The following is an 18066-nucleotide window of genomic DNA, read 5'->3' on the forward strand; positions in this document are numbered from 1 at the left end:
GAGAAACAAAACAAATCAGAAATTTCTAAAAAAGTGAAAAATATTAATGTGCTGAGTTACACTTTCAAAATACCATACCCATACATTCCTACCACTATTTTTTTGTGGCTAAATAAGAAAAGATAAACATATTTAATATTCACTGTCTTCTCTGCAGGTGAAATCTTCAGCAGAGGTATGGGTTGATTTTGCTGCTACTGAGGAAATTATTAAAGAAACCCGTCCCTAAAAGACCAGTGACTCAAGGATTGATACTTACAAGCAAAATATTGCCAGGGAGTGTAAGTTTTTCCAAAGTCCACTGATCTTTCCAAGACCCAGAGATCTGGACGAGGAGAATTTGCAAACTTGATAAGGATATAGGCAACATGGAAGAGCTGGTAACAGAATATACATAGATCTTGTCAGGAGCTTTTTTTGAACTCCATCAAAGCACAGCAATAATAAAACTAATGCAAATAAACACTTTTTCTTTAGTGCACAGGGAGAAGCTTATTCTCTGCAGTTTCATTCCCACTAAAATCAGAGGCCAGATTCTCAGCTGGCTGCTTCACCTGGGAATGTGCTCAAGAAGATTAAGACATCTGCAAGAGGACTGTGTTAAATGCCATCTCCCACATTGCAGAACAGGTCTCTTGTGCAGCTAACTGATTGCTCGGGTGTGTTAAGGGTACAGTACTCAAACTGGAAAAGTTTTATCACTCAACTAAGCTGCTTTTGCAGCACCCTGGTATATTTGTGATGCATTCCAATCACATAATTGCGCTTGCAGCTAAGGCAAATCAAAATCATGGAAGAGAAAATGCAAATACCCTTTACACTGGGACTCCCGTAGTTGATAATAATCCCAGCCACCCACTCTCTCATTTTGAGATTATTTCCAGATGAATTTGCTACTTGACAGACCTTCCAAGTAATGGAAGCAAGCCACCCCAGAGTTTGTGGGGATCAAATAGCACAGGAGAGATTTTTGTAGCTGGTAGCTCATTCAGGGTCTGAAATAGCTCAAAGAGCTCCATCAGCTCAAGATTCCCAAGGCCAAGAGTTTCATCTGGCTTCTTTAGGTGCTCATTGTGTATCACACAGAGGGCCCCCAAACACTAGAGAAGAAATGGGTCTTAGAAGACAGGAAGTCTTACTGTAAGCATCTTGGGGTAGCCCCCAGTCTGTCTAAAAATCAGGACATCAATAAAAATTACCTTTACACAAAAAGCTAAACACAGATTGATTCTAACGGCCATTTAAAAATTAAACCATTACATGGATGGAGCTGTCAATAAAAGTGAACCAATATTGAGGTACACTCAATATTAAAGTGAAGCTGCACTGGAATTTCCCCCTCAACAACCTCAACTGAGAATCATCTGCTGGCAGGAGATTCTCACTTTGATGGGGGAGACTGCAGTCAGCAGTTTGTCAAGTAACTGCTGCCAGAGCCCCCACATCAAATACACCCAAGCAGTTTATCTTTGCTCATACCTCATAAATGTCATAACCCTGAAGCTAATACTTTGCAAAGTTTATTAGACTCCAAACCACAAGTGCATACAAGCCCTCAACCATGAACTAGGAACAGCATCTTTTGGCATGCCTGGCCCATTCAGCTGTCAGCCAGGAACAATTCAATAGCTGTCACACCAACTGGGACCACCAAGAGGCAGATGCAAATGGTGAATAATGCAGTGAAACAGATACCTGGAAATACTTGTCCCTAACCAGCTCTGTACATGACAATTCCATAGCTACATGCAGCCTCCATGCTCACACATCTATTTCAGACATCAGCTTCTGAACACCTGTATACTGTATTCACAGTAGAAAGTAAAACCTCAAGAAGAAATGGAAGGAATTCAGGCACTTCATGGAGCATGTTCTCATGATAATAACTCACATCTCAGAAGAAAAAAAATTTTTTGTTGTGCGTTCATTTACGTAGTATGTACAACTACTTTCCAGGGCAAGCCCCTGTTCTACACACACACCAAGGCATCACTGCAGCAGGTATTGCACCTTGCAACCTATTTCAGAAACTTTTGCTTTGCTGAATGAGGCTGACTTATATCAGTGCAGAGAGAACCAGGAGGAAAAAACCCAACTTTTCTGTTAGTGCTGAAATTTAACCTGCTATTTAACACAGCCTGAAAAGCACCAGCTTTACCTCCGGAGACATTAAATTAGCAAACAGACATTATCTCCATAGGAAAAATTACTTACTAGACAACACTGAGCAGAGTAAGTGGCAGCCATTCTGTTGACATAGCCATGACAAAACCCAGACCTATGACTGCACGGGTGGAGTAATGCCCTCAAAATGCTGATGGAAAGCCTGAATTTAGCCATTGTCAGAAATAGGTGAATACTTTGGGGACAGTGGCAAGATATGCTCTTACTGAGTTTGATAGTCTTTGTCTGAGTAACTTCTGCTACTTCACTGTCAAGTTTCAGAGTAGAGATATCAGCCATACAGACATTACATGTCATCTGGTACGGCTACTCAGTGCAAAGATTAGTATTATTCTAGGAAAGCATAATAGTCCTGAAACTCCTAAAAAAAAAAAGTGCTTCATATTCTCACTTTTGGTCAGCTGAATTTCTCAAGGGGCATTTGCCTGTTAAAACCAGGTTTGCACTGGCAGGCAACATTAATACATTGTCTTTCTTCCCCTATGTCTTAAGATCCTTGGGAGTCCCATCTTGACAAGCACGTTAGCAAGTGCTGATAACACTCTGTTATCACTCCGTTAACACTGACTGATACAGATTTAACCAAGACAAGTGGTTTAAGAAGCTCAAGAGGAAATAAAGGAAGCATATAGACAATGTCCTGCCTTTCCAGGGCTCCACTGCTTGTAGTCACATTGTGGAGCGTTTACAACAGTGACCTTATTATACCTACTCTTCAAAATGCGCATTACATCAGGAAGTCTGCAAGTCAGCCAATGCTTAAAGAACTGCCACCCAGCACCACTCCTTGCATATTTCCATGAAAATAACAAATGGAAGGAAAAAAAGAAGTATGGCAACTTCACAGTTCTGTTGTATGTGAAAACCTTGTATTTGCATGATGCTCTCCTTCCATCTCTGAGTTTGAAACACTGCTCAGGTCTGTACAGGCACATTCAGAAAGGGAAAAGGGACAGGTCTGATAAAAATTAAATTGGTGTCAGTTAATGACAACATATCACCAAAACATAGTCACCACGCCTATTGTCTGTCCTGTTTCTGACTTCACATGAGTGCCTATGACTTGGTTTTGGCCTGGATCAAGGATGTAGAAGGATGTAGACTTGAACATCTAAACTTCCACTAAGATTAAATACTGACCAAGTTGATGAATGGTCTCTCTCCAGATCTGATGAGAGAATAACAGAAGAAAAATAAACCTTGGCTTAGCAAATAAATCCCATCTGAAGATAAAAGAGTAACCTTTTTAACATAAAACTTAGAAAAGCAACCATCAAAGCCAATTTTAATAACATATTCTAAGCTGGCATTTCAATACTTTAAATCCTGATCCTGACCTAAGACCTACCCTGAAAAAAAGGCAGACTAAACTCAAAGCAATGTTTTCCTTCAGCCATTTAGTTCTGAGGAAAAAAAAAGAAAATGCCTTAATTTTTGAAAAAAAATGTTTATTTGGTTGCTTTTAAGCCAAATTTGTTTCATGAAAAACAACAATCTCTCAAAAGGAATGTAGGTCAGCATTTTGGTATAATTATATAACAGCAAAAATTTTTCACAAAAAATCCCCGAAATATGACTTAAACAAAATTCTGACCATTTTCTTATATGAATAAAGAACTGAATTTAAAATGGAAACGGCATTTGATTTCCAGTAATGGAAACAGTGCACTCTGGAAATGCATGCTTAAAAGAGGATGTACTACTGTAAGAGTCAAACATCATATCCTGCTGTATTCCAGAACCATAGGTCAGACCTGATGGATTATCAACAGTTGGCATTTAAGCAATTCCACATTGATGTGGCTTTTTTTTGTTCACTCAGGTTTGTTCAGATTTAAAATGTTCTAGCAGCCGATGGCCTTAAAGAATCACAAAAACCCAAAAAAGTTTTTTAAAATCATCAAGTAGAATGAAAAAAATGCCCTCCTTATCTGAGAATGAAAATTAAAATTCAGGATCATGCATTAACAATATTACATTATAAAGAGAGAGATTTCTATAAAAACTCTTTCAGGTGACCTTAGGATGATATTAAAAGAGTTCATTTAAATTGTTTGAGAGCTACCATTGTACCATTATTGATACAATATTCATGATCTCTAACAGCATGCACAGTACTTACTTTAAACCAACAGAAAGAAAACTTCCTATTACCCACTGCATTTTCAAGAGAATGCTAAAATTCTCAATAATATTAGTTCAAAATGTTTTCTCTATTTTCTCCTTAAAAGTTTAAACAACTACTTACAAAGAGAAATTTCCAAGATTTTTTTTTAATCCTAGAAAGCATTAAAAATGGATAAAAGTTAGACATGAATATATAAAGATATAGCATATTTTCCTCCATTCCTGACACCATAAACTCAAACCAGAATACTAAAACACTGAAATGACTTGTTAGATGAGTGCCGGACATAAACTAGCACAAAAGAAAAAAACCACACTATGTTCCAAACAATCATGATGTTGTGTGTGTTGCTTCTGTAGGAAAAGATTGTTCTTCCTTTTTGGCTCATGAAGAATAAAAAGTCCTGGAATGTGGCAGTAGCAAGAATCCAACTAAATCCAGGTAGACCATCTATCTGAGGCATTGTGTAGATCTTTAGATGTATTCAAAAAGATACCACAGCAATCTTTCTTCATTTAATTTGAATCTATTTCCAACAGGGTGAAATTTCCTCAGACTGTTATTGGCAGATACAGCTGCACCACCAAAACGTCCCTCAACACGGTATGGTTGTCATTGTAGGTTTCTTTCATTATCTTGAAGAATGTGGTTGGTGTTGCAGATTGCTCAGAAGAGACAGAAATCCAATATGACTCAGTACAAAAATTAAACTTTTCAAAGGGAGGCTGGTGTAGGAGAGGGATTCAAGGAGTGTGAACTGTGCTCAGCATCTGCTCCAGAACACACCTTAGTGCCACTGACTGCATAGGCCTGGCTTGTGCATGCCCACTGGTTTCCTGGTGTAATGAAGCCAAAAGGTCTTGAGCATTGTTTCCTCTCAGAGCCCAAGCCACAAAAGCATCAATCTGTTCAAATGAAATAAAAATCCTGCAAACTCTGGCTAAAATTAAAGGCTTTGATTTCTTGATGCTGCAAGAGGGAAGCAGTCCTTTCATTCAAACATCTCAGTAGGACTTGTGGCACCCTGGCAGATCCAGGTACTGTATAAAGCACTCCTGACAGTCAGTATTCATCAATTCCCAACCATGTATTTTGTAACATAAACAATACAAAAAAATGCCAACTGGAGAGAGAGGTGGGCCAGCATTTCTGGAGTTGCCAGCTACTCTTCTGGGTATGTGGAAAAATACCTGTGGCAGAGGTGCAGAGAAAATCGTGTGTGGGTAGTACCTGAGAGGCATCAGACCTCCTGAGTGTGCTCCATCCAGCTTAACTGAGTGCACTTGTACACAGCAATGACTACACTACACAAACAGTAACAGTGCCTGCAGAGGTTCCCACTGCACAGCATGCTGAAGTCATTCCTTCTGTTCCAGCTTCCTAGTCTGAGGTGAAGAAGCCAGGAATAAGCACAGGATTTCCAATGTTGTTCAGTTATCCCTGGCCACGCTGCATTCACGCCACACTTCCCTTTAACCAGGCACTGATGCTGAAAAATGTCTTTAGTTAGGTAAGTCAGTGCCTCTGAAAGGGTCTCACAGATACATCTGGAGATCTTTGCTCTGACCCAGATGATGGAAGGACCAGAAGGGAGAAGCTGTCCCTATTTAGCATGGGCAGTACTCTAGAAGGAACAACTGCATCCAGAGACAAAATGGTAGTCCTTTCTCCACATTCAACCAGCCTTTGGTCTTTTTGCCAAGGCTGCAGGCTGCTACATCAATGAGTCTCGGTTGTTTTCCTGAAATTTTTTATGCAGCCATTTTTCCATTAGGATTTGGACAAAGACCAACTCAATGCTTCATAATTATTTCTTACATATGGCCTACATCTTCACAGAACACTGAAGCTATTGATATGGGAAAAGATTTGTACTATTCAGCCCCCAGTTGTCCAGAAGAAAAATGTCTCCTTACGAGGGCTGCAGTCCAAAGTATAAGGAACACAGTAGGACTGTCAACACCGGGAGGAAATCCAAGGAAATGCAAAGGATTAGAGACAACCAGCAGAGGTTCTGCTTTTACTACACTGGGTTAAAACTGAGGTATTTAGAACAACATATCACAAAATTAAAGTTACATGTAGGAATGAGCATGGAAAGGAAGAAGGGGGAAGTAGAAGTACAGACATGAAGGGAGGGAAGTGAGATCAGTGAGTGGGAACCACGACCTTCCTAAAGGGATGCTGAAGAAGAGCCAAAGGAAGACAGAGTCAGAAAGGAAAGGAAAACAAGACTTGTGAGGTTTTCTCCAGTACATTTTCAGAATAGTATCAAATTATTATAAAAAATGCATTCTAAAACCAACAACGTGCAACTAATGCAAACACAAGAAAAAAATGCTGAGCCATTGAAAAGGTCTTTAATTAAAGCTTTAAAAAAACCACAACACCTTGACTACAACTTATAGGAAAACAAATGAGCAAGAAAGAATGTATTTTAAGGTATTTGCCTTATTCAGGCTGGTAGCTCAACTCTGAATGAGTTGCTTGTAGTATGACCTAGGAATAAATGAAACGTATTACGTGATCCAACTTTTAGAAGATTCTATCAGACAGATGTTACTTCATCAGATGAAGTTGTGTTACTCTAGAGTTCACAACTAGATGCACCTTCCTGTAGTATGAGCCAAAAATCACAACTAACTTCAAAGCATACTCTTTCCAGCACGATCCCAAATCAGCTTCCTGCACAAAGTGAAATACTCAGAACCAGAGTTCTGTAATACAAAGGAACACTTTTGTGCTGCTAGCATCCCCATTTTTGGGTACTGTAGGGATAGTATTGCACCTTCCCCAGGCTTAAAAGTCCCTTTTCTCCCCACTGTGAACCAAGACAGCAGAGGTGGGCTAGGTGCTGCTGTGGATTCAGAGCTGTGAAGGGGTTCCAGAGGAAGGGCTTTGTGTCATTGAGGCACAGCTCTGTAGCATTGCAGAAGCCTTGTGCATTGGTTCTCATGCCCTAATCTGTAGGACTTTCCAGTGTTATTATAGCGGTTATGCAACTTCAGCCTAGAGCTGGGTCTGATTTCAGGGTCAGCAACAATACAAAGTATTCAAAAGCAAGCACAATGAGTGCAATGACTATTTTTGGGAGCACAATTCAATGCAGTTTGTGATAAATCTCCCACCACCTTGAGAGTGGTGAAGAAGTGAGCACAGGCACCGTATTTTACAGAATGACACTTAAATTAACTGTAACTTCAGAAACATTTTAAGTTACCATGTCAGTCTTTTTTAAGTTAAGAACAATTTGTTTCAGTTCCCAACAATTTAGCCAAAGCTGAATAATATTCCAAGCAACAAATATTGTTTGTAAATCAAAGGATTGCTACCAAATATAAAAGTTAGCCCTCTACCACATAAAAGCAACTCAGAAGATTTGACAAACTGTGATGCTACTTACAAAATGTTTATATGCTTTAACTGGTAGAAAACATTAAAGCATAAAGTCCTCCACAGGCCACACCACTTAGCTTAACTTTATGGTTGAGTTGCCCTCCATCCCTAATAAAAGTACTAATTTGGACATTGCATTCCACTGTGTGACTAATAGTATCGCTACATAAAATCTATTCAACATATTTGTGCTCAAGACTTCACTGAGCATGAATCTTTCAGCACTATATTATTGCCAAAATGGACAGCTAAAATAAAAAAAATATTTGTGACTAAAAGCAACAATAAAATATATGGGCTATACTTCTTTGAACTCATTTTTGTAGTTGGACATTGCTTTTTCATCATACACTATCATGCTATCCTGAACTTTCATTTCTTCTGAAGAGAGAATTCAGGAAAATACCTGGGGCAGTGTTACTGTAATATCTGCTGAGCACTAAGCAAGCCAAAGATGAGGACACACCTGTTGAAATTGGGCAACCCAAAGAGTCAGGGGAAGGGCAATGAAATTCAGTCAGACATACTGGATTCAGAAGTTTAAAAGCAGTTAAAAACTACATTGGGAAAAACATAACCAATTAGAGGAATAACTGAGATTTCATTTGATCCAAATATTTCAAACAAGTCAGGAATAGCCACAGTGTAAGCAGGTATGTTAACAGAATGGATAGAGTGCCTCAGGGATCAACATTATAATTGTTATTCGGAAGGACTGTGATTGATTAGAAATGTAACTATAGTACAGAAAGTCAGAAAGGGAAGTAAAGCAGGGGTTTTGCTTTCACGTTTTTGCTTTTTCTCATATTATGAAGTACAGCAAAATGAGCATTCTTCTTGCAAACAGATTTAACAGCCTGAGGGCATTTTGACTTTCAAAATCACCCAAGCCCTTGAGAAACAGAAGCAGCACCAGGTGGGTGTTCTGTTCCAACTTCACTGTAGTGAGCACTAAAACTTCCATCATGGTGCAGCCCTCCAATTTAATATTGTCGTGAGATCATGGTAGGAGGCTCCGTTGGGACTCTGCTCTCAATCATAAAGATACAATGGCAGGAATGCAGAAAATAAAAGCTTTTTACTTCACACCATGTCCTGCTTCCTCTAATTGTGGATACTTGATGACCAGCTTACACTCAGTCATTGCTTCCCTGCACGCATTTGTACATGTTTGTCATGTTCTGTGCACCAAAAAACTTTTCCATTTTTTGTTTGCAGAAAAAAGTAACTTGTATTAAAAAGAAACAAAACCAAACAAAACAAAAAACAAACAAAAAGGACAGATAATTAGTGAGGAAAAATGCATTCCTGTTATCTTTTCAATATTACAGTATGTGGTTCTGTATTTAGATACACATCTAAGATTTATTTTTCCTTAAAACCCAAAACTTTCATCTCAGCTCAGTTGAGGGGGAATTGCACTCTGAAAAATTGTCTCTGTCCATTACTAAGAAAGTCTGCATCATCAAGACACACCAAGCTCTTAATTTTTAGGACCAGGAAATAAGATAAGGTGAATTGGGGTCTCAGTGCTTACCTGTTCACTTGAGTAGACTTACTCTGTGACTCTGTGACAGTACTTAATGTTCTTCATTATTAGTAGTACTGTGTGCTACTGTATAAATTTGGGAGTGAAAATACTAAGCAAAATGTCAAAAGTGAATCTCAAGTTTAAACAAATCCTAAGGTAAAAGTTTAACCTCAGGATAAAAGCAGTTAAATGATGAAAGTCTGTGAAGTGGGGAGAAAAAAAAAATCTCATGACTCTTACCAAACCGCATCTATCCGGCAGCTAAAGTGATTCATTCCTGATCACAGGACATGGAGTAATTTTCACCTTTGCCTTTGATTACCTTCATTTTCAAGAAAGGGGATTCAGAGTCATCTTTCCAAGTAGTACCAGAGTAATGAGAAACACGCAACCTCACTCTAAGAAATACTTTAACAACCACAGAAATCTTAGCACAAATCTTAGCTGGTGTCCAAGGAGTTCCATGAAAAGAAGACACTTAGCTCATATCCCTCCTCTCAAGGAAAGAAGTTTCTCAGAGTCCTCCAAGGAAGGTAAAAAATGCACAGCAGGAAAATAAGCTTAGTATGGCCTTTCTGCATTGCAGCTCTACTGGATACAGAAACACTGACTGAGGATATCCTCAGAATGAGAACCATTCCACCCATGGGAGGAACAAGAGTATTAGAACACCATGTAAGACAAGATGTAAAATAAGTTATACCTGAATCCCCAGCAAAATGGCAGTTAGGTCTCACAGAGAAATACTTTCTTAGTTATCCCCCACCTCGCTGTTAACTAAACTGAAAGTCTGCTCAAAAAATCCTGTCCTATATAATCAGTCAATAAACAACTACTACAGTCCAAAATACATATGCATGTGGATACATATATTTTGCAGGCCCACACATATATTTATAAACATGTGTTTTCATATTGTGTGAACTTGCACAGTGTAACTAACTTCACTGGATCAGCACCCAATTATGGCAGCTGAGAATCCATTCCTGTGGCTTAAAAAACAGATACAGAGGCTTCACTCTTAGCTACTTGCCTATCACTTGCAGGGGAAATATGGGTGTTCTTGTTACTGTCTCATTACTAATTCATATTACACTGGTTTTGCTGTCCCTTCCCTTTTAGACCACCTTATCAGTATTCTTCTGTCTATCTTGAAGATCTTGCTGGATGACAGAGAAACCAGAAGGACCCCTGAGGCAAAAGCAGATTCCAAACATTATTCTCAAAATGCATGCATGCACAGAGATCATGAAGCCTCTCTCTCTCTAAGCACAGGGAAAAGGGGAATATTAAACGGAAGGTAGTTTGAGTTTCAACTGAGAGGTCCTCCCATGCCACTTCAAATACATGAGTTACAGCGTCTGTGAAAGACAGTACACCATCACTACATCTGTATGATCCCAGTGGTAAGAACCTCCACCATCAAAATACTTAAAGGAAAACAATCACTTTATACAGTATACAGAAAATTTGGTAAAATAATACAGAACATAAACCAGACAAAAAAGCTGGAAGCGATGTCAGGAAGTAAAAATCACCAACTCAAACATCTCTCCCAACTGCAAAGCATATGCACAAATGCAAGAAATGATCACAGCTCACCCCATAGCTCAGGCACTCACCTGCCCCAGATCTAAGGTGACATTGACTTCGTTGTACTTCAAGCCCACGGAAAGAGGAGGACTTTGCCACCAGCTTTCAGTGCCATCAATGGCATTGGTTATGGGGTGAGCTTTGCTGGGATCAGCAGCATTGCAGTAATCACAAAACTGGCCCTGAAACACAATCAATCAAAAACATGGTCTCAGATAACAATCTTACACATTGATAACACGTGGTTGTTAGTGGAAATTCTGAACTAGGATGTTGACTAAAAACGTGGGTAAATTTTGCTCCTTTATATACCATAATTTTTAATGTAAAAATTATTCCCCTGGTAGTTAAATTGCACACTGAAACACATTAACTTTTATGTTACAAACTAAAGCTTCAGAAATCTCAGTAAGGGAACTACAGTAAATCTTTATTAACTTATTGACGTTTCAATGACATTACCTATATTACTTCTACAGTGGTGTCTGCAGGAAATCTGCAGAAAATTAATGAAATAAAGATTCTTAGAACTGGATTAGGAACAACAAACAAATTATCCTTAATTCTTCTAAAACACCATGAACACATATGCACATTGCCTGGTATAAATAAAACCATAACAAAAAAAGTTCTGTTACTTGGCTCTAAGTTTGGTATTAGAATTTTATATCACTGTTTTCATTTTTTTCATGCCATTAAAATACATTCTGAATCCAAGTTTTCTAGGCAATATGTACTGGTGGAAAATGTAACAGACTGTTCCCTTTAAAGAATGCCATTGTACCTTCGTTTCAAGAAGTTACTACCCAATTTCCAGTCCACAACTAAAGCCACAATCCAGAGATGCCCTTTGAGAGTCTCTTAAGCTCTTTGTACAATAATGATGAATCAACTTCAGGAAAATTAATTGTCTTTTGATTTCATGTCTTGGCTTGCCCCACAAGATATTTTTATCTCCAAGAAAACGCATTTTACAGTCTACTAAGATTAGTGCTGAACTGCTGAAATTAGTTATTAAGGGACCTTTTTAGCGTCCCATTCACTTCTTATTCCAACACTAGGTGGAGATAATCAGTGAAAATGCTAAACTGTGCCAGCTACAGATCTTTGTAGAAAAATAACATTTTCATTGAATGGAAGTACACCCCCCATGGCTACTTCCGTTGGACAGTTGCTTAATCCATCAGTCTGTGAGTTGCTGACTCTGTGTTGGGACTGTTTAAAATAAAGGGAATGGGGCAAATGTTACCTTGTCAACTAAGCATATGCTATCATCAAAAGCATGTGACAAATCTTTTGTTGTTTCCACAATCTGCACTGCTGGGCACGAAGCACATTCCTACCGCCTAAGAATTAACAGACTCCTATATAAGTGCCATTGTTTTGTTTGTCACTGCTGTCAGACTAACCAGTGTAAAGTAACTGGAGCAATCATACTTGCCCACTTTTTACAGAGAAGTAACAGAAGAGCTCTAACACTTTTGGTGGGTGCAGTCTTCCAAGCTTGGTGAGTTAAAGATGTTTAGCAGAATGTTTTTAACATCTACTAACAGATTGGAAAATACTTCATCAATCTCATGTGATACAAATAGATCATCCAGTGCCTTTTAAGTATGTTCACTGAATAGAAAACTGATGTGTGAAACTGAAATAGATGTTCACTGAATTGACTTTTTCTGCATCAATAGCAGTGATTTCAGCATCTGCATCTAGCAGTAGTTCCATCCTCATCCTGCTCTTCCAGAAAGCCCAGAACATGATGCAGTTTCCAGAAGACATGGCTACCATTAGCTGTTCTGATTTAGCACAGCGATGCCAATCTGGCTGGGGGTTAACTCTTGACAATTCAAAGAAACTAAATACACACACGAGTTGGTTAACTACAGCTGGGGTCATGTTATAACACGATTCTCCTCCAGCTCCTCCAGCTCTAACCAGCTTACAGAAGATGGTTTGGCTGACTTTAATACAAACTACAATAGGCCAGGACTCTGTCTGATTCAGGTGGTTTGCTGCAGCAGATACACATCAGCCCACGTTAGCTACAGGCAACGCTGCCAGTTTCTGCAGCGATGACAAAGAACATCATGTCACTATCTGCAAAAATCCATACCCTGAGAAATCAATCTATGCACTGGCAACTGCAGTTACTACCACATCAGAGCATCTTCCCTGACAAATGCATACCTGAGTTCTGACATATATGTTACAAGAGGGCAAACTTCCCTAAATAGCTTTATAATGAGCTTGAAACCTAGTCTTTAGATCTAAATTACATTCACAATGATCAGGCTGGAAGTACACAGGAAACAGTTGCTGTTACAGCAGTTTCAGCTCTGATCTGGAAACAACCTCAAAGAAAGGTTGAATGAGAAGAAAACAATGGGAAGTATTAAACACAAGAGTTTAATTTACAGGCATTTATGTGATTTCAGTATACCAGATCACTTGATCTGAACTCAAGATACCATCTTTCTCTTTTTGGGCACATAATTCAAAGAATTTCATTGCAACAGCTGGAGTTTCAGTTATTTAAACTACATTCCAGCAACCTTGCCAACTAGGCAGCAAAACAAAAATGAAACAAAAAAAAATTATTGGACAGAGCAGCCTTCCTTCCTTCTCACTGGCAGTATCTCAGGCACATCGTGCTCAGCCTGGTTGTTACAGGACACGTCTCCATTCTAGTAGACTGCGCCTTGAAACTTGGTTTGATTTTGGCTGCAGTTCATAAGACAGGCAGGTGTGCGTTTGCTGGTGACCTTGTTACCCTCCTTTCCCCTGCTTCTCCTGAGCAAAGGAGAGACCTGGAACTGCATGAAAGAGTTTGCTGAAATATGCTAGTGTGGACCAGAGAAACATGGGGATGAAAATGTCTTGCTTGTAAGTTATAGAAAGTGACAACAATGAAGGATTTGTTCACTTTTTCATACCCAGCAGCTCTGTGCCACTGGCAGGGCAGGACAGGTATGCAGTTAGACTTTAACTCACGCCTGCACACCACTGTGGACAGACTGGCAGGCAAAACCAGGCATGCCACTTATCTAACAGCTGCTGAAATATTTTATACTGTTGTGCATTTCTTCACTCAACACTGTTCTCATTAAGTCGTTTCCTACATGCCAGTGTGCTACATAAGGGAAACCCACCTCTTTCCACAGTGTATGTCCAGCACTGCCTTAAGAGCCTTGGTTGAGCTGCCCACTAAGGGACCAGCCACCCTACTGACCACCTTTAAACAACATCCAAATGCTCTTTCTGGATTTGCTGGATATTACAGGCTTTGTTAAAAGGTCCATCACTAAATGATAAGCTGAATGAGAAAAACCAATGGCAGAGCAATGGAAATGATGCTGGGGCTGCCCTTCCTCTTTGCTTTATTTTCAGATAGCACTGGCAACAGAGCTGTCTGCTCCCTTTGCCAGAATGAGGATCACATTCTGCACCTCTTTTCCAATTTCCCTATTCATAGAGCAACTCCTGCAATCCAGCATTGTAGAGAGTCCAAAAGAGTGACTCAAGTGTGTGGTATCACTTCAACTTGAACCAGCACAACACAGTGGCTATTACACCTATCACTTTGTAAAAGCCACATGACCTTCCCTCACAACTCTCAAGAAACACCACTTGATTTTAAATTGCTGCTTTTAAATCCTTCTATGTAAGCTCATGTTCTGTTAAAGTTTAATGCAATTCTCTCCAATTTTACATGAAAGAAGAATTCTCTTATTTACAGTGTCTTTGAACTTGATAGGTGAAATGGCTTGAGAATACACACATTGTGCATTTTCCATGTCTGGATTTCCCTGGCCTTTGAAAGACTTTCCAGCACTTCTTGAACCACAACAACTATTGGTAAACCACAGAAGCATTCATGTAATGTATCTCAATGGGGCTTTGTTAAAAGTGGAAAGAGATGCTGCAAGTATCTGTCCTTACACAAATGCTGAGAGGCACAACACGCTTTCTTCTGCCAGGGCTGAGCTATCAGTAGTCCTTCTGGGAACTTTAATTGGGCATGAACCATAACAGCCCTCTAACCTAGGACCTGCAAGTCAAACATTTAAGAAGAAGAACTCCCCCTTTCTAGCCTCCTTCTTCCTTTACACAGCAAACTCTCATTTCCAGTTGAGTGTCAGTATATAAAGGAAACAACTACAAAAACCATCAGAGGCAACAGGCAGGCTTCGTTCCGCTTGCTTGACAAGTTTATCTGATGTTTGCTTTGGCTGATTTTTATTGCCCTGTGATTTCTGATATTTCAAGGCATGTCGGTTTGAGATTTCATTGCAGCAGTGGGCTGTAGCGAGTTGCTGAGAGATTGCTGGGTTTACAATTTACCTGGTGGCACAATTGTTTCAGGCAACTTTAAACATGGGTGTTGCATTCAGTATGGAAGGATGGGAGCCTAAACTTTAGAGGTGTGTTAGAAACAGCAAACCAGTTAGTTTCCTGATCATCACAACCTTTTTTTGTAACCTCAGTTTAAGCATGTAATACCTGTGTCCCAGTTTCCCTTCTACTAGAACTGTATACTACTCAGCCATCTCCAAAGTACTTTGAGCTTTTTTTATGGCTGAAAGCACTACAGAGATATAAGGAAATATAAAGAGAGAGAGAGATATAAGAAGATTTCATTGTGAGGCAGGGAGTTATGACAGAGGGAAGTCCAGAGCAAAGCACAGTGCTGTCTGTGGCTGCCCAATGAACTGCGTGCATGATGGTGCACACTCCCTTCTGGCACATGGCAGTACACATGCTGCACCTTCTTCATCCTCTCCCCCTCTTAGGAGGGCTATTCTCATTTAAAATGAGAGGAATTACTCTGTTATCCATTGCAACCTGTTCTAAAACCATATCTTAAGGATTATTTCACTATAAAACTATAAAACGTAAGACTTTGAAACACTAGCTCTTCCTCCAAGATGCTAAAAATTTACTTGTATGCTTTCTGTATTGCCTGAAGTCAGACAGTGGACCTTTAAGCTTTCAAAATCCCTTTCAAAATGCAGTTTCTTGTGGTTCTCCTCCCACCAAGAGAGAATACAATTAAAATAACTTTGAAAGGTCTGAGGCTTCAGGAAAGTCCCTTCTTTTAACAAAGCTCTGATCAAACAGATATCAAGCCTCTATCACAGTACAACAGTTTTGTGTATTTGTTACTCCTTCCTTATCCTCTAATACATGTGGAAATACATGTTCCTCCCAAAGGAAAGATATATTTCCATTAATCCTTTTTCAGAAGTTTTGCAGTTTATTATTATCTTTCTTGTGACTGGCACAAAACGTGTGCAGTAATCTTGAACTATGCTAGGAAAGAACAGCACGATCCTTGCTGCCCTCTGCGCTTATACTCCCTGTTAGAGTCCCAAGAAGTCTCTGGCTTCCTCCCACAAGCAATGCAAGGCACAAACGATAAGCCTCACACTTAGCGCTTCCAAAACACCACAAAATACTTCACTAAAGCCAGGACTCTTTTCCCACCGCCTGCAGAGAGATGCCCGCTGTCCAGTCAGCAGCTGCCAGCGCAGCCCCGTCCCATGCACTCCCCCAGGCTCGCTGGTTTACCCGCGGTGATCTCGCTGCTCACCGCAGACCACGGGCCGGGCGCTGCGGCCACCAAACAGCGCCCCGAGGCACACCAGGAGCCCGAGCAGCTCCCGCACGCCCGGCAGCAGCCGCAGCCCCGTGGCACCGCGGCCGAGGGGCGGCTGCCGCTCCCGGCGGCGGGGGCGGTGTGCGGATGGGTGCCTCCTCCTCGGGACACCTGAGGGCAGGTGCGCTGTCCGCTTCCATCTATCCTGCCCGGCGCTTCCCTGCCTGGGCTCCCGCTGGTCCACGCTCCCCTTCCTATGCCCGTGGCACACGCTCAGCCAGGAGGAAACGAGACCGCGCACAGCAGAGTCACATCAGACCCCCCCCCAAAAAGCCACACACCCCCACACACACCGCGGGGACGGGGAAGTGCTGGCGGGGAAGGGGTCCCGCCGCCCGGTTACCTGGATGGCGCGTCCCAGCGGGGCGGCGGCCGGGCCCCCCACCAGCTTGCAAAAGAGCTGCGGCCGTCCGCCGCCGCCCGCCGCCTCCCCGCAGGTGGCCGTGGCCCAGATGCGGGCGGCCGCCGCCAGGTTGAAGTAGGGCGGGTGGAGGCTGAGGTCCGGCTGAGCCCCGCCGGAGCCCGGCTGCGCGGCGCCGAGGGCGAGCAGCGGCGGCAGCAGCGCCCAGAGCAGCGCGGGGCCCGGCGGCGCGGCCATCCTGCCCTCGCCGGGCCCTGCCCTCGCCGCCCCGGGGGGCACTGCCGCGGCGGTGCGCGGGCCGGAGCGGGGCAGGAGAAGGAACGGCCACTGAGAAGGAGCAGGAGCAGGAGCAAGCTGGGGGCTGCCTGCACCTCTCTCGCGTCCTGCCTGCGCTGCGCTGCGCGGTGCGGGCTAGGGCGGGACGAGGCGCAGCCCCGTCCCCCGGGGCGTGCGGTGCGCTGGACGGGGCGGGACGGGACGGGACGGGGGAAGGGTCTCGGGGCTGGCGGGGTTGCCCCAGGTGTGTGCCCGGTAGCCGAGCTCCGCGGACGTGCCCCGAGGTGCCGCCCCCGGCTGAGCTGGAGCTCTCTGATTCTCCTCTTCCGCGGTGAGTGCGCGGGTCAGTATTCGTGACAGACCGTGAAGAAGTCTCAGAGCATGCCACCCTCATAATCTGCCCACAACACGTTACGTCGGTGATGCCCCGTTCCTGGTAGGGTTCAAGGCCAGGCGGGATGGGGCTCTGAGCGTCCTTCTAGTGGGAGGTGACCCTGCCCAGGGCAGGGGGGCTTGGAAAACTAGATGATCATTAAGGTTCCTTCCAACCCAAGCCATTCGGATTCGTTAATAACCCCTGACCTGCCATGTCACATACATGAGGGAGTAAAGTTAAGCTGTCCAAGCTTCCTCCACGAGCAGGGACATCCCCACACAAGGAGATGCATCTCCACACAAGGTACACCCTACTGCTCTCTGCAGGTCCTCAGGAAGACCCTGTGTGACTGTTGCAGAAATCGCAGCTCCTCTTGGCGTTTTCAGTGCTCTGAGGCTGCTGGAAACCCTGCAGGCTGGGCCACCCTCCTGCAAGGCACAGTCAGTGCTCGCAGCTCCTTGTGAAATGGGTGTTCCTGCTCATCCAGGGCAGACAATGAGTCTCCTGTCTTTTTGAAGTTCTTTGGCACAGACTTTGGATAACACAGGAGCTGGGGGGGTGAGGG

The 18066-nt window shown here is 42.3% G+C and overlaps 1 protein-coding gene across 1 annotated transcript in view; it reads right to left on the reverse strand.

Annotated features, from left to right (window-relative positions):
* LAMA3 (laminin subunit alpha 3) overlaps positions 1–17149 on the reverse strand; it is a 105792-nt gene extending 88643 nt beyond the window's left edge. Inside the window, exons 1-3 of the mRNA XM_084204351.1 lie at positions 16832–17149; positions 10862–11014; positions 260–377 (exon numbers count right to left, since the gene is read on the reverse strand). Of these exons, the coding sequence (XP_084060477.1) occupies positions 260–377; positions 10862–11014; positions 16832–17086 (526 nt within the window). The 5' untranslated portion in view covers positions 17087–17149. The remainder of the gene's footprint in view (positions 1–259; positions 378–10861; positions 11015–16831) is intronic.
* Positions 17150–18066: the final 917 nt, after the last annotated feature.

Source organism: Fringilla coelebs (genome assembly GCF_963513975.1).
Source record: "Fringilla coelebs genome assembly, chromosome: 1".
Lineage (NCBI taxonomy): Eukaryota > Metazoa > Chordata > Aves > Passeriformes > Fringillidae > Fringilla > Fringilla coelebs.